The following is a 27,126-nucleotide window of genomic DNA, read 5'->3' on the forward strand; positions in this document are numbered from 1 at the left end:
GAGGTTGAAGTTGGTTCCTAGTTCCTTACTCACATTTCCTAGTTCCTTACTCACAAATCCAAACACAAACATTGATGATTATTTAAAAGCTTTGCACCTCAAAATAAGATTTGAACCCCCATATTCAGGGGACTCTGCTCTCCAAGTGGATCTATGCTGTTTTCTGCTCCAAATCCCAGCGCTCGTGCCAACTGTTCCAAAGTATTTGTCCGCAGGAGAAATTCACATGAAAAAACTGGAAATAAGCTGTACCCCAAAACAACCTCTAGATCTCCAGGAATCATACATCCCTATACTCTGTAGGAGGTCCTCTACGAGAAGACATGCACTGATGCCCAGTCCAAATGCTGGTTCTGGTTCCAATGGCTTCTATTTAGGTTACCTCCAAGAAGCTTGGATTTGCAAATAAGAAACTGGGAACCAACATCACCCTCCTTGGAGTTTGTATCATTTGATCAATTTAAAGTCAGATATTCCTACACAACTGGCCAGAGCCCTGAGTACGTTAAGGCCTTTATGTTGTCTGTGGGCCTGTTTTTGCTGCTTTTGTGATTGACAGTCACTTCATTTCTAGGTGCAGGGCTGATAGCATCTGAGAGGCACAGACAAAAGATTTTTTTAAAGTTGCTTGTGCAAAATTAGACAAGACTGTATTTTTCTGATCTAAATCTGATATATGACAAACCAACCCCTTTGCCATATAATCCTTCCACCTCCAGAAGAAAAACACGAAAAGAGAAATACAGTGACCACAACACCGCCTTTCTACCTACTAGGAAGGAAATACTGCTAAAAGCTTGAAAAGGCAGCAATGCCACATGCTGTCCTCCCTTTAAAAAGTGCACATTAGTCCTGAACTGAATTTTAGTTAATCGTTTAAAATATCTCTAGCCTGCCTTCCCACCAGAGAAGATTTCCAAGGGAGCCATCATGCTCTCATTCCAAACAATGGCTCTGTTTTTATGCACTGTCAAGCTGGCACCAAAATAGAACTACTATATCGCTAACATAATTGAGCGCTCCTTGCATCCACAATTAGCACCATTTTAATTTGCCCTAAATAGCCAGTGATTTTCACTGTGCCCTAAATAGCCACCAATCTACCTCTCTTTAATGTTAATGGAGCAGAGGAAGGCCCTGAGTATTTGTAATTCGGAGGAGCCGAGGGAGTCTGCATGGATCATTAGCACAAGAGAGCTTTCATTACCAAGGGAGGAGGGTATCTCTCTAGGATCTCTTTTTGCCTTTATGCTAAAGAAGCCAGGAGGAGGCAAAAGTCATAACGCAAAACCAACCCTTGCCTCAGTCAGGAGCCAATGGAAATTATAAAAACAAACCTGGATTATTGTTCGGTATTGTCGTGTTCTTCTATTTCAAGTCTTAGTGAAGAAGCAAATTGCTTCAGAAATGTGGCAGAACTAGTAGAGAGAAATCTACAGGCTGAGTAAGAAACGTACAATCATGGTCGTACACAGTTACGTAATTTAGCTTAAGCGAAGTGTGCAGAACTAATGAGTGCTGATGGCCCACAAAGGATTCGCTAAACCCAGGGCTTTTTTTCAGGGGGAACGCGGGGGAACGGAGTTCCGGAACCTCTTGAAAATGGTCACATGGCTGCTGGCCCCGCCCCCTGATCTCCAGACAGAGGGGAGCTTAGATTGCTCTGTCTGGAGATCAGGGCGGGGCCAGCAGTCATGTGACCATTTTCTCCTAAGGCAACCCACTGAGTTCCACCACCTCTTTTCCCAGAAAAAAAGCCTTGGCTAAACCAATCAACGGCTCAGAGAAGAATAAATATTAAGCTTCTTGTTTATGTTTACCATTAGCTTACTTATCCTAAGGGTCACATCTCTCTGTCTTACGACGAACACTATCTTTAGCTCTAAGTGCATTCTGTTCGGTATGTTAGCGCAATAATCTACTATAATTATCTATCACCAGAAAATAAAAACACTATTTGAAAAGCTGACTCAGAGCGGCGCTGTTAATACAAGCATCATTCGACACTGACACCTACTGCTTCATTCATGGGAAGTTAACCGGATGTTTTCGATTGCCAGCCATCTTCATTGACGAAGCTGTACATAGGATAAGGGCAAGGCACACAGAGAAAAGCTGTTTATGCCTTGTGTGCACCCAACTGGATCCTGCTCCACATGGCTGGCCTCATTGGTCTTCAGAGTCTGGAAGTTGCCAAGGCTGAGATCCATTATGGACCCAGACAAGAGTTGGTACCTCCAATTTTACCCTCGTTTTAAACATTTGGGCCTAACTACGTGCTACAAAGTCCCCAGGTTGTGTCTGAGTCTGCCACGGGGTTTTTCGATCAGACATGCGTTGCAAGATCCCCACTAGGAACTCAATTCCCGGGTGTGCTGGGAGCCCAATTTGGAATCAAACCACAATTTGTGGGGAGAGGGTGATTATACCCGTTCTCTGCCCCTACTATTTCCCTGACCTGAAATTGCCTCAGGGAGATCATAGTTGCCTTGTTGAAGAGGGGGAGTGTCCATTTATAACAATGGAGTAGATGTAGGTTTTCCAAATGGGGCAAACAAAACCAGGAAAAGGGCCCTTGCATGGCTGAGGATTGTTTGACAGAAAACTTTGAAGAAGTGCTATTTGTAAGTCCTAAGACTCTAGACTGGATTGCCCCTGGAGACAATCCTTACACCCAAGGGCTTGCCTCTGTGAGGATCAAAACCATCTGCAAAGGAGATCTAGGCCTTTGACAATTGAGAGTTCTGCAAACATGGTTGCACAAAAATCTGACTTTTGAAATCAAGGGGGGCGGGGGAATACCAAAACCTCAATGCTAGTAAGAGTGTCATCTGCTTATTTATTTTTATTCTGCTTTTCTCTTTCATGGGTACGCAAGACAGCCCATGCAAGATATTATACAAAAGAATCCCTGGAAGTTGAATGGATGGCATTTGGGGTGATAGACAAATATGGAAATAAATAGACAGGACGAGGGATGGGCAGACAGGCAGACATGCAGATGGAGCCAGAACTAGTACATAAGGAGAAGGAAAGGCATATCCATAGTGAACCTCTTTTGACTCTTTGTGTCATACAAATACATTACAAATTTCCCTAACGCTTTAAATTCAGGAATTGAAAAGTGGCTTAAAGAAATCCTGTTCACTCCCCAGAACTGGCCATTTTAGCTACTTAGCATTTGCAAAGAACACTTTAAACTTTACAATATTACAATAATTTTTAACCTTTACCATATTCAAAATGATTCAGTATCACATTTTACTAAAATGGGGTTTCAGTCATTTAGAAAACATCAACGCAAGTACTTTAAGCTAAGTGAGCAAATCTAAGCAAGTCTACGCAGAAGTAAGTTTCATGTTGTTCATTGGGGCTTACTCTCAGGAAAGTGGATTCAGGGTTGCAACTTAAAACTACAAGAATTCTGATTGGCTACCTTTGCCTTGACCCTGATGTCCCTGCATGAGTGTTTTCTTCTGGTGCAGGAAATACAGTGATTACAGGAGAGAAGGGAGAACATTGACAAGGCCTGAATGTCTGCCTGAAGCTGGGCTACATTCACGAGTGCTCAAGCTAGGTGGGTGAACTCCAGGTTTCCAAGGCACTTTAAAGATAGAGAATCACCTCAGTCGCAAAGCTACTACCTGATATACTTTTGGGAAGGAATACGTTCAAGGTTAAAATCTTACTTATCTTTAATTATAATGACCAAAACAAGAAAGTGACCCTTCTCACCTACCAGAGACCTATCTGATCTGCAGGATATCTCAGAGGAAGAATTTTGACACTACAGCAAGGCCATTTTACGTATCTGTGGGCTTTGTCAGTTTGAATGTATGCTCACATCAGGACTATATGGAAAGGGGTCTAAAAACCCTTTAACACACACCTGTAAAAAAAACAAGCGTTGAATAGTATTTCTGCTGGCACTGTGCGCTTGATGTACGGCCTATTCACCTCTTTTGAAGGACCTGGGGCTTGCTTCCCATGGCCACCAGAGGAATCCCCTTGTTATGCTTCTCTTGTGCTCAGTGAAATAGAATTTCAGGCATTCTTTTATTTCAGAGAATGTGCTTCTCTGCAAGCCGACTGCATGCCACAAATAACCATTGAGAGGCATGTGTCCATATCATTAATACTGTATTTGCATGTTCTGTTTCGTGATCGATTACAAGGACAAAATATGCAGAAATTTCCTTCACACAACTGCATCATCACTAAGTAGTAGAGCGTTCTGAGATAACCTCCTGGATATTTGTCATCTGCTCTACACTTTATTCAAGGACTGGCCATAGATCCCATTGGCTTTTGGAATTTACTATCGCTTACACGGATTCTCATATAAAAATCTGACATCAGCGTAACAAAGGAACTGTGATGAACTGTGGGAAACTTCTGATACCCGAACACTTAATACAGCTCAAATGAATTTGCTCTAAGGAACCCATTTATTAGGTTCATGTGGAGAAGCCTGGTGCATGCCCAAGAGTCCTACAGCTTACAGAACAGTATAGGGGCAGGTTGCACACTCCACCTCCCTGTGATGTTTTTGTTTCATTGCCAACAGTCTTCAAAAGCTTACAATACATTCCTGTTCATACAGAAATTGATGGTAAACACCTGCTGAATTTAACAGAGCAATAATTTTGCAACAAACTTCCATGAGTGGATTGACACCGCAGGAAGACAATTTGCCAGGCCCAGGTTGGGAAATTCCTGGAGATTCGGGGGGGTGGAGCCTGGAGACAGCGGGGTTTGGGGAGGGGAGGGGCCTCAGAATGGTATAATGCCATTGAGTCCACCCTCCAAAGCAGCCATTTTCTCCCAGGGTAACTGATCTCTGTCACCTGGAAATCAGTTGTAATTATGGGAGGTCTCCAGCCACCACCTGGAGGCTGGTGACCCTAGGTATGAAAGAGGCATTCAGGTACACCTCAAAGTCTGCTTATCAGAGATGTGACACTAACATGCATAACATGGACAAGACAACTAATGTCCAAGCATACTGCCGGCAACTTGCAGGGGAGACAGGACTCAGCTGTCTTTGGTCTGGAGCTCATGATCTCTTAAAAAGCTACTCATTGCCAACAGTCTTCAAAAACTTACAATGAATTTTTAAGCTATGCAAATGGAAATCAGGTGCATTCCAAAGGGTGTCCATCTTGAAAGCTGCCACACAGGCACAGCGATGCTGGCGTTTGTGTGTGGGAACACAGACATTCTCTATAGCAAGACCACTTTGGCATCAGCCTAGAATTTCTCTCAACCAGGGCTTTTTTTCTCGGAAAAGAGGTGGTGGAACTCAGTGGGTTGCCCTTGGAGAAAATGGTCACATGACTGGTGGCCCCACCCCCTGATCTCCAGACTGAGAGGAGTTGAGATTGCCAAGGGCAATCTCAACCCCCCTCTGTCTGGAGATCAGGGGGCGGGGCCACCAGCCATGTGACCATTTTCAAGAGGTTCCAGAACTCCGTTCCCCCGCGTTCCCCCTGAAAAAAAGCCCTGCTCTCAACCATTATTATAAGCACGCGCCTGTGCTCGGAAAAGGGTATAATGAATACTCACAGGCCAATGGACATGCGGTGAAAAACACAACTTCCAGCGCAAACACTGCCCCTGCTAGTTCGACTGGCATTGACGCTGGCCCTGCAGGAGGCTGGCAGCGTATCCATAGAAGGAAGAAGGCGACTCCCTTCCTGTCCTGTGATGGAGCCATCTAGATCTTCAAGAATGGCAGAATGAGGGAATGGAAATGATACCCAGTTTGGTGTATTTAAGAGGAACACTTGTTCTGCTCTCACAGTAAATCCACCTGAGAAGAAACAGAGAAAAACACAGTGAAAAAAAACTAGTCCCTTGCAGGTTAACTCCCAGGGCTCATGACTGTAGGGGGGGAAGTGCTGAAAATGCCTCTTCAGCTGTAAAAAAAGTCAAAGGGGATCTTGGGTAGGACTCTGTCACTTCCCTGGATACCTCAGCCCTGGGGGGAAAGGGGTGGAACATTGGCACTGCCCTCAGCATGCCAGCAGCCCTGTAATCAGGCAGAAGGTAAGGGCTGGGGAGGGCAGGGATCAGATGGGACAAAAAGACCTACTCGGGGGCAACAGTCTCCTTAGGAGAAAAGACCTCCTCAGGAGTAGGCACAGGGCAGCAGGAACTGGGCCGGTCCAGAAGGAGGAGGCTAAAAAGGGCCCAGCTGAAGGAGGTAAGGGAGGGGGAGTGCCTGGTTTAGGGTTGCCGTGCAGGAGGATTATGGGTGGGGCACCATCTGAGGATTAAAATCAGAAAGAAAAATAAGGTCTTGTCTATTTACAGGAAGTTCTTATCATAGAGTTCTAGGGGTTCATAGAGCTACCCAGAAGTATGGAAAGGCCTTCTCGCTTTACCATATAGCATTTCCTAGAAGTATCCTTTGTTCCAGCTAGCTCTAGGAAGAAGTCTGTGGTAAGAACTTCCTGTAAGTAGATGAGGCCTTATTTTCTTTCTTAATTTTTCTCCTGCCACCACTTCCAGCAGCAGTGGGCAACAAGACAGGGCTGGAGGTCCCCAATCCCATCAGGAGCTTGGCAGCCCTAACTAGGGTTGCCAGATGGGGTCTGGGGTGGCATGATTAGCCGTTCAGAAACACTTGACAGTGTACTGAAAAAGTGGAAAGGTAAAATCCAGGAATTCTGCCCCAACACCAAAACGCTTCTGGTTGGCTGCGCACAGATGTTAGTACATTAGTAGAGTTATCCAATCATAGGCAAACACCAGTGTCATATGACCAGGGTGCCAACATGGCCAAGCAGATTGGAGCAGCCACTTACATTGAATGCTCAGCCTTGCAGTCAGAAAACAGCGTAAGAGACATTTTTCATGTTGCTACTTTGGCGTGTGTGAACAAAACAAATAAAAATGTTAAGCGGAACAAGTCACAGAGGGCAACAAAACAAATTTCACACATGCCTACCGGGCCGGAACTTTCTGCAGTCACTACAGATCTGCGCAAGGACAAAGCTAAGAGCTGTACAGTGACGTGAAGGAGCCAGTTTTGTAATGGAGAGGCAAAGGACACTGTAATTGGGTGGGATGGGCGAAGACTTGGTGAGAACTACCCAATGAAAACGATCTATTGTATGTGCACAGGTCAGTGCTTAAAGGCCGTGGTTTACCTTCTGTATGCAAGAAACTAATCTTAGGAATCGGTAGTTAGAGGAAGCGTTGTAAGAGATGGATTCTGAAAAGACGTCAATATTGCTTGGATGATATACCAAATACGAAGGAAACTATTTGAATGTGCGAGAGCAATGAAAGGAATGGTAGTATCTGAAGAAATGATGTCCTGCCGTATGCTTAATTTTTAGATCTGTTTTGAATACCTACTTTGATTTTGATTACATGTCAATGTGTTGCTTTATATGTTTTTTCAAAACCTGCTGCTGTATTGCTTGTTGTGTGTGTTCTTTTTTAAATATTTAAGATGTTTTGTTGGTTTTAAAGATATTATTGTATTAATTGGAATCCGCCCTGAGCCTGCTGGTGCGGGGAGGGTGGAATACAAATTGAATAAAACAAACAAACAAACAAATAAATAAATGATGACGTCAGTCCCCCAAAATACCATACTGTCCAGGCCAAAACTGGACACCTGGCAACCCTAGCCCTAACCTGTTTGGGACCAGCTAGGAATAGGGAAGGAGAGTAGCCAGCCTGGCCTGTCCTGGCCTGGCCTCTCTACAGAGAGTAAGGACACAAGACTCCCTGAGACCAGGAAAGCGGCATTCATGGCCAAGAGGCTACAACTATCACTGGACCATGCCTGGGAGGCCTAGCTATGGCCAGTGGTAACCTGCCAGAAGAGGAGATGGCCAGTTCTGGGAGCTACCAAGACCAGGGGAAGGACCTCAGCAGGGGGACTTGGGTGAAAGAAGGTGGGGGTATTAAAGGACAAACCCGTCCTGCCTCAGGGTGACTGTTAACTTTGGAAACTGATTATTATAGAACTGTGCTAGTCAATAGAAAGGACAACCTTGGCATCTGTGGAGTGTTAACTCATCTTTGAGACTGTGAATACACCATTTCACATTCTTGGGGAGGGGTAGGCCCCTTAGCCATAGGGGCATCATGGGCTCTGAATAATTACTGAGGAGGTCTACCATGTTATGTGTCCTCTTCCTTTTAATTTCCCCACACACCTACACTGACTTTCTACCCATAACTTGCCTGCTGGTTTTCAGTCACATGAGTGATCCAGCTCTGAATGTTAATTTCAATGTAGGAGTTTTTTGCTTCAGGTTTAAAAAAAATCACCACATTCCAAAGAAAAACATCACACATGGAAAGCAAATAAAATCATAAGCACAGGCCCGTCCCCCACTCGATTTGTCTATATTTTACTTCCATCTCAAAAGCCCAACATACCCTGACCCTGCTGACAGCCAGAACAGGGGGTGATTGCCGTGCAGTTGAGAAGGTCAAAGTTCACAAAGGTTGTATTAGAAATCAATAGCTCACGCCTTTTGGGAGTTTTCAGCCCTGTAAACATACAGCTTTCATTCTGCAAAGAATGAATAATGAGGAACATACATGAAGTATTGGAGGAGTATTAAGTTCAAGGCAGGAAATAAACAGGCTTTAAGATAACAGTGTGATTTAGGGCCATAACAGACATGTGGCTAAACATGGAAATCGTGGAGAAAGTTTGGGGGATCCCTTTGTAACAGCAAACAGGATGTGGGGTGAGTACAAAAACCCTCCCCTCTCATTCTAGAGTATACCCCTGTAGTCTGTTCCCCAGGTGCTGTTCTCCTCAGGCAGTCATGCAATTCGGTTAGTTTAGACTCTGGACTAGAGATGGGCATGAACTGGAAAAAAACAAACCATGTGGTTCCTGGTTCATCGCATTTCACGAACCACAAACTTTCACGAACCTGCCCCAGTTCGCGAACCGGTTTGTTTGGTTCGTGAAAACGTCACATCCAGGTCAGCAAATCATCACTTCTGGGTCAGCAGAAGCAGCTTGCCACTTCGGAAATAGCTCATTTCTGACTCTTTTTCCCGCTTTGGAAACCCGATTTTGTTGTTGTTGCACACTCCTAATCCTTAAGGCCCTCACAAGCAAATCCTTTCAAATGATTGATTGGGGTGCACAGTTCACAGAGACTGTAGTCCATATGTGATTTTGTGGTTGTTATAAAGGAGGCAGTTGGCTACAGTATCAGACTATTCAGCAGAAGAGCTAGTTGCCCTTTTCCTTGCCAGTGAACATGGACAAATTACTGAAAGGTGATGGTTTTTTCATGTAACCATTGGCACTAGATCCTGGATGTTGAAAGAACAGAACAGAAACATTTACAAATACAGTAATTTGTTTTAACAACTGTATTACTGAAAGAGGTCTGTTGACCATATAATAAAGCTATTCCTACTACTAGTATTGAAATAGCACTACAAGAAGCTTTGGCTTTGATTTACATGCATCAATCAATCATTTATTGCTATCAGCCAGCAAAATAAAACATACAATATCAAACATATTTACATTTAATGATTACATAGAAAATATAAAAATAACAAGTATAATCTATAACATCAGTACTGAACTATGGTAGATTCTAGTGGCTGCCCAGAATCTAGTCACTTTATCTGTGGTTCCAGGCTCAGGGTCCACTAGAAGAAGGAAGATATGTCATTCCTCCGATCTATCAGGGTTTCCTTCGTGGAGGAGAGGGAGGAAGGATAGGAGTGATAAATGCGTATCTGAGATAATCATAGAAGGGGCAATGCAATGAATCATGCCCAACCATTTCAATTTCCCCACTCACACAAGAGCATATTTGTGCTTGGTACGGTACACCATGATATCGTCCTTTCAAAAGTGCAGGGGGAAGAACATTGAATCGGGCCAAAGTGAGATTGGTTTATCTGTCATCTCTTGTGATAGGGAAGGGGCTAAGAGCAATGCTGTGAATGAGGGGGTGGCTATGCCTTCCTAGAGAAATATGGAGCTACAAGTTTCCCATGGAAGAGGTATTATGCTTATATGACTTTAAAACAGTAGCGACTAGTAGCCTTCCTTGGTAGGTTTAAGTGAAGCCTTTCCCACTTGCGTCAGTGGGTATTGGCTCAATGCCAAGGAGCCAGGGAATAAAAAGGATAAAAGTAACAACTGGTTTAAAGGCATCTCTTAAAAAATAAAAGGGCTGGCAGAGTGGAAGACTTTGCTGCCGTGTTAAATTAATGTCATAAAGTTTTAATTGACGTTAAAGAGACATCGTTATTAAAGGACAGAATTACATAAATTAAGATGTAAATTATGACAAGAAGATCCTTTATCATGAGATAATCAAAGATAATCACACCCCTGGGGAGTTGTGAGGAACAAGGCACAACTGAGTGCTTGGAAATTTCTTAACTAAGCATGGGGGGAAACTCCAATGCTGAACATGCTGAAATGGAAAAACAAGAGACTTTATAATATGTATATTAAAAACGAGGAGCCAAAGTTTTAAATCTTTATCTGAAATATAGCATATACAAACACACACACCCTTGTCTCCCCATCTTACACCCCACATTCTCATGTTTCCGGCCTTATAAATCTCCTTCCTGGGGTTCCCCACATTCACTGCTAAAATCCCATAGCTCCTCCTGTCCATAGGCCATAGCTTGACTGCTTATTGTGTCCACCCAATCATACCCCTATGTGTATATAAGATTTCCATGTGTGTGTATAAGATTTCCCCCTATCTTCCTGATACCCCTTAGCGACTGTACTGGGCACCGCCACTGCATAACTGACCCTTCCTACATCATCATCAACATCATCACAACAACAACAACAACAACAACAACAACATTCGATTTATATACTGCCCTTCAGGACAACTTAATGCCCACTTAGAGTGGTTTACAAAGTATGTTATTATTATCCCCACAACAAAACACCCTATGAGGTGGGTGGGGCTGAGAGAGCTCCAGAGAGCCGTGACTAGCCCAAGGTCACCCAGCTGGCTTCAAGCGGAGGAGTGGGGAATCAAACCCGGCTCTCCAGATTAGAGTCCCATGCTCTTAACCACTACACCAAACTGAAACATGCCATGACATCACAGCAGTTCAGTCAATGACCACAGGAGACCTGCAGACAAACTAGAGCCAGGGTTTGTTTGTTTTTTAGCTTATTATGAACTAACAGAATTTTTATATGTTGTTCCCCCCGCTTTTCCCTCACTGAACAAAGTGGAATCCTTTTGTGAGTAACCAGAAACAATTAGTTGCTAGAACTGGTCTCATTTCTATAACAAACGAGGTCTTCAGTGAAATTTGAACAAGTATCCGAGGTTTGTAAATGTGAACTTCTACTGCATGAGCAAAAGTTAAATATCTGTTCCTTCACCCTACTGCCAGAAACATCAGACAGCAACTGATGTTCCTGTCACAGCAGGTTTCCTACAAGAAGTGTATAGTTTGGTGTAGTGCTTAAGAGCGGCAGGACTCTAATCTGGAGAATCGGGTTTGATTCCCCACTCATCCGCTTGAAGCCAGCTGAGTAACCTTGGGTGAGTCACAGCTAGACATGGGCACGAATGGGGAAAAAAACCCGAACACCCTGTTCGACGTTCGGTGCCATCCACGAACAACGAACAGTGAACATGGATGAACATGAACTGTTCCCGGACATGCTTGTTGTTCATGGGGGCCAGAACCATCCCCCAACCCCAACCCCCGCCACTTAGCCCTCCTCCCCTCAAACCCACTTACCTGGCCCTTTAAAGATCCCTTTAAACTATCAGCTGGCGGGTGGCAGGGGTGGATTCCCCCTGCCGACTGCCAGCTGATAGTTTAAAGGGCTGGGAAAGCAGTCACACAGCCAGGCTGCCTGCCCAGTGTGAGAGAAGTGGGGAGATTCTCCCCATCCCTCTCGCACCCAGGAGAATCTTCCCAATGTCCAATACCCACCAAATTTGCAGAGGATATAGACCCCACTGTCCTCTGAAGACCTCCCCCCCCCGTTTCAGAGAGACTGCACCCCAGAAAAGCATGATCCATGGCTCTCCCCCTTTAGTCCTCACTGTACTCTGAAGACCCCCCCAGTTCCAGAGAGATCGCACCCCGGGAAAGGCATGATCCATGGCTCTCCCCGTTTAGTCCCCACTGTCCTCTGAAGACCCCCCCCCCCCCGTTTCAGAGAGATTGCACCCCGGGAAAGGCATGATCCATGGGTCCTTCCCTTTGTTGTCATTTTCTCTTCACAGTGGCAAAAATGGGACTCTCTGGTGGAAGCTACTTTGAGGGGTTACAAACTGACCTTCCCAATGTCCAATACCCACCAAATTTGCAGGGGACATAGTCCTCACTATGAGCCCCGTGGTGCAGAGTGGTAAGCTGCTGCAGCCCAAGCTCTGCTCACGACCTGAGTTCAATCCTGGCGGAAGCCGGATTCAGGTAGCCGGCTCAAGGTTGACTCAGCCTTCCATCCTTCCAAGATCGGTAAAATGAGTACTCAGTTTCCTGTGAGTAAAGTGTAGATGACTGGGGAAGGCAATGGCAAACCACCCTGTAAAAAGTCTGCCAAGAAAACATCGTGATGCGACGTCCCCCCATGGGTCAGTAATGACTCGGTGCTTGCACCTTTACCTTTATAGTCCTCACTGTCTTCCGAAGACACCCCAAGTTTCAGAGATTGCACCCCGGGAAAGGCATGATCCATGGGTCCTCCCTTTGTTGTCATTTTCTCTTCACAGTGGCAAAAACGGGACTCTCTGGTGGAAGCTACTTTGAGGGGTTACAAATTGACCTTCCCAATGTCCAATACCCACCAAATTTGCAGGGGCGATAGTCCTCACTGTCCTCCGAAACCCCCTCCCCCCAAGTTTCAGAGAAATTGCACCCCAGGAAAGGCATGATGCATGGGTGTCATTTTCTTTGTTGTCATTTTCTCTTCACAGTGGCAAAAACGGGAAGTACTTCTCTGCTGGAAGTACTTTGAAGGGTTAAGCCAGAAAGAAAGCCAGAAGGAGTTCAGACAGAGTTCAGTCCCTCCCTCCCTCCAGTTGCCAAGGGGATTGATTGCAGCAGGCTCCAGACTGTCTGGCGAACAAGGCTTTTAACGACCACCTGTTCATTTAGGATGGGGCCTCATGAACAGCTTGCTCACAAACAGCAGATTGGGCTGTTTGTGGGTTTTTTCTGTTCATAATGCTGTTGGTGCCCATGTCCAGTCACACCTCTTCTAGAGCTCTCTCAGCCCCAACCACCTCACAGAGTGTTTGTTGTTGTGGGGATAATAATGACATACTTTGTAAACCGCTCTGAATGGGCATTAAGTTGTCCTGAAGGGTGGTATATAAATCAAATGTTGTTGTTGTTATTATATATGCTGCCTTTCCACTCCAAAACAGGATTCACAAAGCAGCAAACAACAAACAACAGTTTGGTGTAGCGGTTAAGAGCAGTAGGACTCTAATCTGGAGAACTGGGTTTGTTTCTCCACTCCTCCACTTGAAGCCAGCTGGGTGACCTTGGGTCAGTCACAGCTTCTTGGAGCTCTCTCAGCCCCACCCACCTCATAGGGTGATTGTCATGAGGATAATAATAACACACGTTGTAAACTGCTCTGAGTGGATGTTAAGTTGTCCTGAAGGGCAGTATATAAATCAAATGTTGTTAGTGTTATTATTAAAACATTAACATTATTTTTAAAATACATATATAAATACAGTAATAAATACAGCAAAAATATATATTGCCACAAACTCTGTAGAGTTTTCTTTGAGTGGGAGCAACAGCAGTTACCACTGGAGAAATTTCTACACACAAAAGATAAGTTGCTGATGCGCATCTGTATTGTCAAGAGCAGTAACAGCTACAACCTAAGGGCCTTGACAATGGCATGAAAGTTTTCTATTAATTTAAAACGGATGTCTGAATAGCTCAACACCTGGATTCTGATAGTGAGTGACCCTAAGAAACCAGTTCATTCCGCTGCGGCTTCCACAATCTCCAACACTGTTTCTTTGAAAAACGTCACGCCGCCAAAAGACAAAAGGATCAGGTAGGAGGAGAAAACAGACATGAGTTCATTCTTACTGTTTTATGCAAGTGGCCAAGGAACCAGCTGTTGACCACGGAGACATTTCCAAGACTTTCGACAATGTCAACTCCAAAGTCATGGCAGGCAAAGAGAAGGAATGCCCGAAGCTGCAGGTTGCAACTGTTCATAATCTGTTGTAAAATATTATTATGGAAGAAAGCAACAGGTACAGAGAGTTAATAGATGCTTGTTCTGTATAAGAGGTCATTGGATAAGTTCCTCTCAGTGACCTCTCAGGTCTTAAAAAGGAATGAATTTATACCTTACCTCAAACATCACTACAAATACATATTTTGGCATTCTTAACACACGTAATCATACAAAGAACAGGAACTAAGAGCCAAGCCACAAGTGACGCCTGACACAGGTTGGACACTTGTCAGCTTCCCTCAAGTTTTGATGGGAAATGTAGGCATCCTGGTCTTGCAGCTGTAATGGAGAGCCAAGCTGTAAAACCAGGACAACTACATTTCCCATCAAAACTTGAGGGAAGCTGACAAGTGTCCAACCTGTGTAAGGCGTCACTTGTGGCTTGGCTCTAAGGGTTGATAATCCATGGCACAGGTTGCACAAAAATCAAGTGCCTAAAAATCAAGTCAGATTTGGTTCTCATGCAATATTTTTTTTGAAAAACTTGAGGCAGGTTCTTCTACAAGACAGGTTGGCTGCCCGTTTTCCTCTAGTGGGGCTATTCGCACTGCAGCTTGGGAGGTACCCATTTGTATCACAGAAAAGTCTGGGCTAGTTAGACCTTTGATGTAAAATTAAAGAAGTCGAGAAATCTCAATCCAGAGCCAGTTCTTCTTCACAGTTTCCCTCATCACTGAATACACCTCAGTTTGTGGGGGGTGGATGGGTTTCGAAAGCCTTAACCTTTACCTTTAGATGCAGGCCTCTCTGAAAAGCAGGTGACCTGGCTATCACAGTGTGGTCAAGGGAGGAAAGCCTGACCCTCTTCCTCCCCCCAGCAGCCCCCACCTATGGGCCAGCATGAGCAAGCAAATGCTTTTCCTCTATCCCCTTGCACAACATGTTCAAGGATGGAGCCATAGTGTCAAAGTAGACACAACATGGGGATGCTTCCACCATTTTGAAGTGGTTTAAAATGTAGTGAGGATCCGATCCTGATCAGGTCTGGAGAGCTGCAGACATTCCCCCATGCTTTTCAAGGGCTAAAACAGCCTTCCACTAGAGCACCTCGGACTAATGTAGACTGGGCCCTCACAGCATTTTTAATCCACTTTAATATGGTGACAGCATCCCTATGTGTCACATCTAGAGCGGCCTATATTAGTCATCTGAGTTCCCTCCTACAGCTTGCCCTGCTTTGCTTCCACCAAATAAAAGCAAAGTCTTTCTCATGCTTGCCTAGCATGTGCATGACTCTAGGCAACAAAATGTATCAGGCAAACAGGATGAGAAAATTGTCCAGAAACCACTAAGATGATGCAATGATTGGCAGAAAGTTAAAAAACTGGGAACGAACACAGGACCATCCAATTTGGTGGGGAGATAAGCAAGATATTTCAGCTGGACAAAGTCCCTGTCACTTAGATTCCATCCCCCGTCATTGCTACTACTCTCCTCCTACACACAATGCCCAGCAAAGGACAATTAGACAAAAATGCATCAATTATCAGATCAGAAGGATTCCCAACTATTTTAAAGAACTGCATTTGATTTCACAGTATTTATGGTATTTCCAGAAGGACTGTCGTTCAGATCAAATCATGATGAATAAATACCTAGCTATAAAATTCATGCTTATTACATTCTAGCCATAAACTCTGTGCTCCACTATATGGAAAGTTAGTGAGAGCACTGAGGATTATGCTACAGTGGCATGGGATGGGGGAATAAAAGCAAGAATTGATGGTTACTTTACCTGAACACCACCTTGGCATTGCCAGACTGTGAAGGACTGAAATACAACAAGGTTCGTACTGTTTGCCCTTTGAGGGTGATATTCAGGATATAACAGGAGTCCATACCTGTTTAGATTGTAATACAAATATATTGTCAATCAATCTTAATTAAAATGGTCCTAGACCAGCATAGAATATAACAGCATTCTTATTCTCAAGAGATAAAAAGTAAAAATTATTAGCTCCCACATTACTAAAAATATTACAAAAATTAAAATAAAGTGTCAGCATTTCATCACATATTTTTATACCTTTCTTAACTGGCAGATTTTGTAAGCTACTGTGAAAAACTTCATGCTACACGCTGTAACCTTTGGGTTTTCATCTATTAACAGCATTCTGGTATACTCAAACTTACAAAAATACTGTAATAAGTAGGAAGTGGGATTGAAACACGTTAGGCACCATAGACTAAATTTAGCATTTTGTAACATCCATAACAACACACTGAAGGGCAAACTAGATGTGGCAGGGTCTGAATGGCTGCCACAGGGATGCCACCAACACTTCAAAGTGATTTTAAAAGGGGTGTCAGGGCCCAGTCCTGATCATTCCCCACAGTGGGGCAGGCGGAGGTGCTCTTTTCCTTCCCCCCTCCAGTGCCTTACCAGTGCTGAAGCAGCTGCACCCCCACCTCCTCCTCCCATGGCTGTTTTGGCACTTGAAAAGACATGGGGGAGAACAAGAGCGCTATACTAGCTGCATTTAGAAATAAGATGGTTGCAGCGCCCTCGTGACAGCCAAGTCTAGTTTGGCCCAGAGATTTAGTCAATTCATGGTATACACTGAAGATCCTGAGGAGTTAGCCATGTTCATCTGTAGTAGCAAAACAGCAAAGAGTCCCGCATCTGACGAAGAGAGCTGTGGCTCTCGAAAGCTTATGCTACAGTAAAGTTGGTTAGTCTTAAAGGTCCTACTGGACTCTTTGCTATTTTACTGAAGATCTTGGCCTTATAGAATGGTGTTGCTAGTTAATTGCCCCCAATAAAACTAGTTGCCCAGTAGATGATCCTAGAGCTCTTCATTAAGCATAAAGACTCCCCTTTCTATGGCGGGAACTTTAACTCGACAGCTAAATGGTCCTATGCAAACTAGTTGACTAAATAAACAGAACAACAATTTAATTCTTTCATAACTGAACATAAGACACTTGCTAAAATCCCAGCAAATGGGCTGCTGCTGCTGCTGCTGCTGCTGCTGCTGCAAAAAGGCTCTATAACAATAAGTGCCAGCCCAAATCAGGCAGCTCCATTTTTCTTTCTGTACTAAAGTACTCTGGGGATATAGAGTTCAGTAGATGCATTTGACCCCATCAGTTCAGTAGATGCATTTGACCCAGTGCTCGTGAAAGAAAGTACGAAAAGCAACTGATATTCAGGCAACAGGATAGTAAACCAGGTTCCAAAAAAAAATGTATCAGTATTTCTACAGAGATCATCAGAACCAAAGTACATAGCCATTAAGAGGAATCTAAATATTCTAGTTCATGGCTTTTCATCAACCAGGTTTGCTTTGTGGTCTTAACTTGGGGGGAGGGCATGCTGTATCTCACCTGGGGCTGTGTATAAACACATAAGTCTCAAAAATAATATCCGAGAGCTTGAACCGTTAAGCATGTCAAAAGCCGCAGGAATTCTCTATACAGCACTTTGCTTCAGATGACTGTAATGTCCTCAAAATTCATATATGTATATATAACTAAATTTAGTATCAGATTTAGATGACAGCATGCCAAGATCTAAATTTAAACATGTATTTTATATTTTCAAAAATTCATGTTTAAAGACTCAGTCAGATTGTATAAATTATTGAAATGTATATGCAGATTCCACATCTCTGGAATTAAATGTAGCAGCTGTTTAATAGAGGAGAATACTAGACAATAGTTTAGAATGAAGAAGAAGAATATATGTAATTGAAATGGAAATGAATCCTATTTACACAGTCTATGAGAAATGGACCATGGCATATCAATATGTTTTCATCCTGCTGGGGGGAGATCCTATTAAACATCAGAGAAAACATTAAACACAGTCTTTTCTAATTGGCTATTGCAGATAGCATTTATATCGGGGAGATAGAAAAAGGTATTATATGTGTGTGTGTTTGTATGTAAGGCAAAGACTGCGAGAAAATGGGAGAGACGGAAGGGAAATCAGTATTTAATCCAACTGAATACATAATTACCTAGGGCAGGTATGCGCCACATTCCCAGTGAAAGACAGGGCTGGTGCCTGCGACAGCCCCGTGGGGGAAAGGTGAAAAAAATAGCCGTGACCAGCTGCACAGACAGTGTTACCCTGCAGTGAAAAATATGGTATTAGTAAATCTTTTATTATTATTATTTAACAAAATAAACAAGAATCTATCCTATTCCTACTAAAATTTCAAGGTATGAAAGAATGTGTAGCTAAAAATATTTGTGCCAGGGCTTTTCATTGTATTAATATTCATTTCAATCTACTTTTTGAAATCCAGCAAGGTTCAGATGCCTTCTGTTTCATTATAGAGCCTGAGAGACTCCTATTTTTACCTCCTGAGATGTTACATAAGGGGTTACTGTCATGACTGAGCCCCATCCATGCCAGTGTGAATGATCCTTCCGTGCTGAACCACTGTATCCTGCTGTAACTCAGTGTCGTTTTACCAGTGTCATAATTATTTCGTTCACAGGCTTCCACGGGTGTTTATCTGATGGACTGTAACAACTTCCAGTGTTTTTGACCTTGTCTTCCTTGTACTCTCTCAGCCTTTGCTATGTCTTGCTTCTTAGTGGCTCCCTTTGATATTACAAAGATGTGGAACGTTCTCACACAAGGAGAGCGCCATTTGACCAAGAACCTGTGTCTTGCTGCAATGGTCCATGGATCTATCTGCTGTATCCTGTCATCCATAGACTGGCAGCTACAACAGCACTCTCGGTGCACACGCAGCGCGCTTACCCAGGTGCTGCCATTTGCCCCCCTGCATGGAGGGAGAGATGGCTCTGCTTCCCGGGTATCCGGGTACTTTGGGGGGGGCGTGGCTTGGACCTATATAGGCCAGCTCCGTCCTCCTCTTTGCAGCAGTCGCCATTGCAAGCTCGAAGGTGAGGGGCAGCTGCACAGGTGGCAGCGGTTGGCGCGGCTCCCACAGCAAGGCAGCTCTATTTCTCTTCACCTGCTGCAGCGGCGAAGGGCAGCTGGCCATCTGAGCGATGGTTCAGGAGAAGGCGCCAGAGTTCAGCGCAGCCTTCCCTCCTTCCCCCCCTTTTTTTCTTTCGTGGCGGGGGTTTCCCTGCCGCAGCAGAGAGCAGCGTTTGGGCCTGAACGGCGGCGAGTGTGTGGGCGGATCCTGTGTAGGCCCCTGATTTCGGTGCAGCATCTGGCTGAGCTTAACTTGCCGTGGCTTCAGGCATGGGCAAGGCCCGAGTGGCGGCGGCGTGGGCAAGGCGACATCAGTGGCGACAGAGGAGCCTTCCCTTCGCCCTCATCGGGCCTGGCTAAGTGGGGCCCTTGGGAGGGAGGGCAGTTTCTGTGCCTGGGAGCGCTGCGGCACGGCTCATAGGGTGGTTCCCTCCCCCTCCCAGCTGTTGGTGCTTTCAGTGAGGAAATCTCACCCTGAACCGCTTCTTCTTCAGGACTAGTACCTGTAGCCTCCATATATTGTTGTCTTTGGGCGGCCATTTTCGCATCGCATAGGGAGTGCTTGTTTGCCAGGTTGTGGGGGTGTAGCAGCTTTGCGGCAGCCATTTTCTTGACTAACAGGGAGCCCCTTTGGGGTTGGCCATTTGGTCACGTTGTCATTTAGGGCATCCCAGTAAAGAGGTGCATTGTTTGGGCCTTACCACCTAGGGGGTCGTTTGCTCAGGGGCTTTGGCCAGTGGCCTCCGTGGGTGGCTACCAACGTTCAGGCCTGTTTGTGGGTGCACTGATTATTAGCCATGCCTCCTAAGAAGGGTGGGGGTTTGAGTAAGGGCCCCGGCTGAATGGGTGTTGGTGCCTGACTCTTCATCTGATGATGATGAAGGGGAAATTGGGAAGCAGGAGATTTTGGACAAGTTGGCTGCTCTAGAAAGGGCAAGAGGTATTGTACCAGCACAGGCTACTGAGGGTACGAGTAAGAGGGCGGCTAAGAAAGTCTCTGATGCGAATTTTCACAGGGACGTCATGACCTGTTTGTCTGCCCTTGAAGGTTCAGCTGGGGCAATCGGGGAAGAAGCTGGCAACCACTGTGAGGATCCTGAACCTGCTGGGATGACCAGCGGCGTGGAACAGGAGGGGGATTGTACAGCTGAGAGCCAAGCTACAAGTGACGTCTTACACGGGTTGGACACTTGTGAGCTTACCTCATATTTTGATGGGAAATGTAGGCGCCCTGGTTTTACAGCTTGGCTCTCCATTACAGCTGCAAGACCAGGATGCCTATATTTCCCATCAAAACTTGAGGGAAGCTGACAAGTGTCCAACCTGTGTCAGGCGTCCCTTGTAGCTTAGCTCTGAGATGCCACCTCTTGCAGTGGTCATTGACCCCCCTGAGCTTGAGGGTAAGTCACCTGCATCACAGGACATGCACACTTGGCCTTAGGGGCCTGTAGGTTCAGCGAGGAATCCTGGTGGCTTTGGGGCATCCCAGCCGCAGCACAGTGCCACACCAGTTGCCCCTCAACCGGGCTGTTCTTCCTGGTCAGATCACCCTTATTATTCATCTCAGGCAGGTGCGGGTCCTTGGCCTGTTTGGGGCCATCAGGCATTGCCCTAGCAGCCTGGGGTTGCGACCCCTCCTGCAGCTTCGGTGCCGGCGGGGGGTGTTTCTGGTAATGCCAATAGTGGTCAACCCTTGGGACAGCCACAATTGATTTGGCTACCTTCCCCCCTGGGGCCTTATTACCCAGCTTCGGCCTTGGGGTTGTGCCTTATAGGGCTATGCCTTTTGGGGATATGGACTTGCCCTTGGGGAACCACTTGACGCCAGCTACTAGGGATAAAATTCTCCGCAGCAAGTTTGTAGATGTCTTTACCCTTCTCTTCAGAGAACTGGAGAAGGATAAAGAGGAGATGGATGACCGTGACAAGGAGAGGCTTAAGTGTCAGAAGGTGGACCGCACCTGGGCGAATTGGTTGCCTGGCATGCTAATTCATGCCGTGGTCCATTGTGCGTGCCCAGCCCCATCGGGCGGCCCCCTTATTTCAGTACATAGACATTATCTACAGAGGGTACACAGACTTCATTGGTGCAGCCTGGCTGCAGTATGACAAAGAGTTCCGTATGCATGCGGCGGTCAACCCCACTTTGCCATGGGACCAAATTCATCAGCAGCTTTGGCTGCAGCTTATGGCCCTGGCTAAGCCCAACACGGATGATAGGTCTGACTGCAGGCATTTACTGCAGTGCCTTGCCACCTCTTCTTGTAGCCGTGCCTCCATGGGGTAGCTGGTTCAGCCCCGGCTGCTTTGTTGGGAGTTTGCTTATCAGGGGGTGTGCTCCAGAAAGGGATGCGGGCTTGAATGCCTGCAGTGTAGGGGCTCCCACTCATTCTCCGCGAGCCCCAGGCCTCGACCGTGTGGAAGCGGCAGGTGGTGGGTCTGGCCAGTCTTCAGCTGACAAGGGGTCCAACGCCCATAAAACTGAAGGCTGTTAAGAGATTACTGCAGGAATACCCTGATCGTGCTGCGGCCAAGTTTTTGTTAGATGGTTTTACGTTTGGTTTTCGCATTCCGTTTCAAGGGCCTAGGGCTCCCTTCATGTCAGCCAACCTGCGTTCGGTGGCCGGCCTGCAGGAGGTGGTCCGACTTAAAATTGCTAAGGAGTGTTCCGAGGGTAGAGTGGCTGGGCCTTTTCCAGCCCCTCCTGTTCCTAATTTGAGGGTTTTCCCCCTTGGAGTGGTGCCAAAGAAGGTGGCACAATCCCGCACAGACCAATCGAATCATGCTCTCCTGGCGCAGGATGTTCAGTTTGCGGGAGATAGTGTCATCCTCTGCATTCAGAGGTCCAAGACTGACCAGCATCAGAGGGGGGTTGTAGTGAAGCTGGGCTCATGTGTAGAGGCCGAACTGTGTCCTGTTCGGGCTCTACTTGCATATTTGGAGAAGAGAGACAGCGGCGATGGGGTTTTATTCCGGCACTGTGATGGGACCCCACTCACTCATTACCAGTTTTGGTCTGTAACTGAGAGGGCTTTAGCTAGGTTAGGGTTGGTGGAGGTCAAATTTTGTACCCACTCCTTCCAGATTGGGGCAGCTTCCACGGCAGCTGCAATGGGCTACTCAGAGGCGACCATTCGGACTGTCGGATGGTGGCGGTCGGCGGCTTACCAGGGGTATGTCCGCCCTCTGCCAAATCCTTTATGAACATAGGTCTAATTGTTTCTTTTTTCTTTAGGTGCTGATGTTCGCTGTGGGAAGTGTCGGATCCTCATATGCGGACACATCATGTTTTTTTGGGCGGCCCATCAGGCCAAGAGGATGCCGATGGGGTCCCAGCTTGGCTTCAGTCGTTGGGCCTGGGTTGAGTGGCAGGGCCATTGGGGCCTACAGTAGCTGGGCTTGCTGCCACACCTGTTTGAGGGGAGGAGTGCCCCCCTCACTTTCTAGTCATTCACCTCGGTGGGAATGACTTAGGGTTAGTTAAAGGCAAGGCCCTTTCCCTTCAGGCACAGGCTGATTTAAAGTACATTTCTGAACAGTCGCTGGGGCTTTTGATATTGTGGTCTGCTATCCTGCTGGGAGGCGTTGGACCATGATGGGATAGAACATGCTAGGTGTAAAGCCAATAAGGCCATGCAGAAGGCTTTGGGTGCTGGGCTGGGGATTTATTTGCCCCACCCTCAGATCAGTGATACGTATGCCGACCTCTACAGAGGTGATGGCGTGCACTTGTCAGCGAAGGGCAATCATATCTTTTTGACCAACTTATGGCAAGGGTTGTGGTTGGCGTTGCAGCAGATGTGGGATGCGAGGGCCTAAGCAGAGGCTTGGCCCTTGTGTTGGCAGGTTAGTTTGGGTAAGCAGTGCGGGCCGGTGAGCACCCGGTGGCATCTTCCCATTGGTGGGGAATGGGGGTCTGTCTCGGATCAGTTGGTGGGCTGTATGGCTCACAGCTGAGAGAGCAGACTGCCCATGGGACCCCCTGGACAAGGCCTTCCCTCGGGCTTCATGGCTGGGGTGTAGGGCACTTTAAGGGGGGAACCATTCACCTGGCCGGCCAGGTTACAGCCATGCACTTGGATGGCTCGTGCCTGGGGCAGGCAGTGCTTGCCCAGGCAGGTCAAAGAGGAGGTCCAGTTAACCCCTTGGCTCAACCTGTACCGCTAGTTATACCCCTTGTCGTTCTTAAGTTATTGTTGGTCAATAAATGGCCCTGTTTTCACCCAAGCCTTGTGTCTGTCTCTTCATTCCGAATAGGGGGGTAAACCAGGTACAGACATTCTTCTTCCCCTGTTGGGATCCTGCAACCAGCTGGAGATTGAGGAGGGCATGACTGACAGCTGATGGTGTGATGTCACCTCCAGGTCATACCTTTCTAAGTATTGGCTTAAACTCTATGGTAAAAAACACAGAACTTTTGGCAATGCCTAGAGAGGACTGGTGTCACATCTAGGGAGAAACCATAGAGTTTTGGCCAATTCCTAGAAAAGTATGACAGGTTATCCAGAAGTGCTTAAACTACAGAGTTCTGCCAAATGCTAGAGCATCCCCTGTGATGCACTGATGTCTGTTTTGGGAATACTCCCTCCACCAGGTAAATCTCCCATGGTGGCTAGCCATCTGCTGGCAACCTTAGACCTTCAAGGCCATCTGCTCAATGAAGAACAATCAAAGCTAAAGCATTCTCAATGGAGAGCCGCTTAGCTTCTACATGAAGACCGCCAGGAAGGGATAGCTCTGTATAATAGTTGTATATTTATGACACTACTTAAAAAACAACAGCTAATAAAATTCGCAACAGCAAGACTTCCACCAGGGCAACAATATCAAATTAAGATTAAAAAACTCTCTAGATTTAGAACTCTCAGAAAGAACACCAGGAGATCAAAGGGAAATGATTTATTCACAATGGGAAGGACAGTGCACAAACCTTTGCCACTACCAAATCATAGACGAAATTTGAACCAGATGTGTAGTTGCCCAAAGGTGGGCCATTGGTGTCACTTGAAGTGTTTTCAGTGGTGAGTATTTGTCCACTGGGACTGCAAGCGAGACCACCAACTCACTTGCCAGAGGTCACCAAAGAGCTTTAAGAAGGTAATGACTGTTCATTACTTGTGACCCAAATCAAAGGGGAGGCAGTGACCTAGAAGAGAGACTCCCTCTCCCATTTCCAATCTTCTGACCTATCCAATTTTCCCACTGTCATGGTGTCTGATATTTGTCACATGGGTCACAAAACAAAAAGATAAGAACTGTGCCTGAAGCATAAGCTTAGGCACCTTGTTATAGAAATACAGCTTTTCCGAGCTGGCTGCCTACAGCAGAGTTAAAGCTAAGCTTCTGTAGTTGCGTCACATTATTTCACTGGATATATATTTTTCTTAACTGAGATTCTGGAAATGCAATGATTTGCATTTCTAAAAATGATTTTCAAGGGGGGAGGGAATCCTGAATGTTTTTGCAGTCATTTAGTAGTCCACATGCAGAGGTTTTAAGTAAACGGGGAATTTTGTGTGGAAATCTATTGTCTGGGGAACTGTTTTCTATTGGCTATCCCTGCAGCTAAAATTCCAGAGATAAAATAAGTACTGTTCGACATCAGGAGCACGTGAGGCAGTGGAAGACAGCCAGATGTCCTTTTAAGAGATTCACCCTCCACATGTGTGGATAAGACACATATTTACTTAATGCAAAGTTTAATCTAAAAATCTCTTCCCTGCTTACTTCCCCTTCTCTCCACATTCAGTTGTAAACAGCTTGAAGCAATACACCGCAGGCTCATTCAATTCTACCTTCAAATCCCACATTCACCACCACACCAAAGCTTTTATATATTAATTTCTTTATTTGTTTAGCATATTTATATCCTGCCTCCCCAGATAACCCACTTGAAACCACTAGGCATAAGAAATAAAACAATAGCTCTAGATTTAAAATAGGAAGTTAATACAAATAACTGAAAATAATTTTTCAGTCAGCTAACTACGTGTAGCCCTCACCTCAGTTCGTTTTCAGTCAATGCAAACAGCCGTGCTTGACGGTCGTTATGCCGAGATCCCAGTTGCTCAGTGCCTCTGCTTGTGTGGAGGCTCTGAGCCAGAAGACTTGTGTCACTATCTGCTACGCTGCCCACTCTATACATCCCCTAGAAAGAAATTCCTAAGCCCAATCCTAGCCAGTTTAGTCTCCAGACAAGATAATGAAATCATCGTTGCCGTATTAGCAGCTGTGGACCCAGAGACCTCGTATAAGGTCATTCTTTTTTGCCCTTGCAGCAGGGGAAATTCAAGAGAAGGTTGAATAGGCTGCAAGCACAATAGTGTAACTCTTATAGCACTTTATTCAGCTTGTATTGTATATTTTATCTGTATTGTCGCTTATATTTTTGCTACTGCTTTATCATTTGCAATGGCCTTTGGCCCAATGCAATAAATGTTGAAGTAGAGCTAGAAAATATTTTAATATAACTAATCACCTCACGCCCTAACCTGGCTAGCCCAGGCAAGCCCAGTCTCAGATCTCAGAGGCTAAGCAAGGTCAGCCTTGGTTAGTAACAGGACGGGAGGCGTGCAAAGAAGACCAGAGTTGCAGAGGCAGGCAATGGCCAATCATCACCTCTGTTGGTCTCTTGCCATGAAAACCCCAGCAGGGGTCACCATAAGTTGCCTATGAATCAATAGTGCTTTCCACCACCATCAATCATTCCACAAAACAATCACTGTGTTAAAATCAGCAGACATGAAAAACTAGGGTTGTCAAGCTGAGCCAAGCAACTAGTGGGAGGGATGGGGACATGAGGGCATAGGTGTGACTTTCATGATGTGGCCAACATCTCTACATCCCTTCCGAGTGCAACCCAGAAGTGACAAAGGGTAGCTTTAGGAATCACTAGAAACTCTATGGTACTCAAATCCTGTTACAGCTAACCTGTAACTGCACCTAGAAGTGACTTAGAGACATTATTTTTAGAAGCAGCAGGAAACAAGGTGTGCCATAGCAGGAGGCCTGGCAAGCCTATGGAAAAAAGAGCAGCATAAAAACGGTCTGGAAAATAAAAGCAAGCTATCGAAAAATCTAAAGGTTGGGAAATCAGGCCAGGTTTGGTATAACTAAGAAAAGATATGATAAAAATTTCAGTTACAAACCTGGATAAATAGAAGCCTGGCATCTAAATGCAAACAGAGTAGGCATCAAGTGAGCTTAAATGGGAGGTGGGCTTCCATAGGCAGGGCACCATCACTGAGGAGGCCTTGTCTCTGACCACCACCACATCGAATGGGGCTGTTTGGTGCTGCTCTTGATGGCTATGAGGAAGTAATCTGACAGAAGCCTTTTTTAAAAAAATTACTACTCAAAAGCTTTCAGGTTACAAAATTACTATGATAAAAATCCCCCTCTTGATCAGTTATTTTGGAAGACTTTGTGTTTCATCAGAAGGGTTGGTAGGATAAAAGTTTCAATCATACGATGAATTTTGCTTGGATTATTGAGGTAGTGCTACTCTGAACAGAGGGGGAAACAGCAATGTTGGCTATGGGCATTTCCACACTACTTACCTTCATCCGGAACGCTGCGGAACGTCGTGAAAAAAACACGGAAGATAGTGTCTTCTCGCGCGACTTTTGCACGATGTCACACAAAACTCATGTGAAAAAAAACTATCTTCCGCGTTTTTTCGTGACGTTCCGCAGCTTTCTGGATGAAAGTACGTAGTGTGGAAACGGCCTATGTCATAATATCACTTCCAGAAAATACCTGGATGCGAGATAGGGTAGCTCTAGGAATTACAGGAAACTCTATGGTAGAGTTTTTGGTGGTTCCTAGAGGTACCCTGTGTCACTTCTAGGTTTTCCCTGGAAGTGATGTTGCTCGTTCCCTCCATTTCCCTGCCCCCAACCCTCCTGCTGGTTGCCAGGCCTGACAACCCTATATTGAGGTATGTATTGTCATAAGGGGCAATTGTTTATTAAATGAATACATTTTATATAATCTGTTTTTC

The 27,126-nt window shown here is 45.5% G+C and overlaps 1 protein-coding gene across 1 annotated transcript in view; it reads right to left on the minus strand.

Annotated features, from left to right (window-relative positions):
* The window catches only part of PKHD1 (PKHD1 ciliary IPT domain containing fibrocystin/polyductin), a 334,621-nt gene that overhangs the window by 114,009 nt on the left and 193,486 nt on the right, over positions 1-27,126 (minus strand). Inside the window, exons 37-42 of the mRNA XM_054970556.1 lie at positions 18,187-18,299; positions 15,960-16,065; positions 14,071-14,205; positions 8,404-8,539; positions 5,566-5,812; positions 846-852 (exon numbers count right to left, since the gene is read on the minus strand). Of these exons, the coding sequence (XP_054826531.1) occupies positions 846-852; positions 5,566-5,812; positions 8,404-8,539; positions 14,071-14,205; positions 15,960-16,065; positions 18,187-18,299 (744 nt within the window). The remainder of the gene's footprint in view (positions 1-845; positions 853-5,565; positions 5,813-8,403; positions 8,540-14,070; positions 14,206-15,959; positions 16,066-18,186; positions 18,300-27,126) is intronic.

Source organism: Eublepharis macularius, chromosome 1 (assembly GCF_028583425.1).
Source record: "Eublepharis macularius isolate TG4126 chromosome 1, MPM_Emac_v1.0, whole genome shotgun sequence".
Taxonomy (NCBI): domain Eukaryota; kingdom Metazoa; phylum Chordata; class Lepidosauria; order Squamata; family Eublepharidae; genus Eublepharis; species Eublepharis macularius.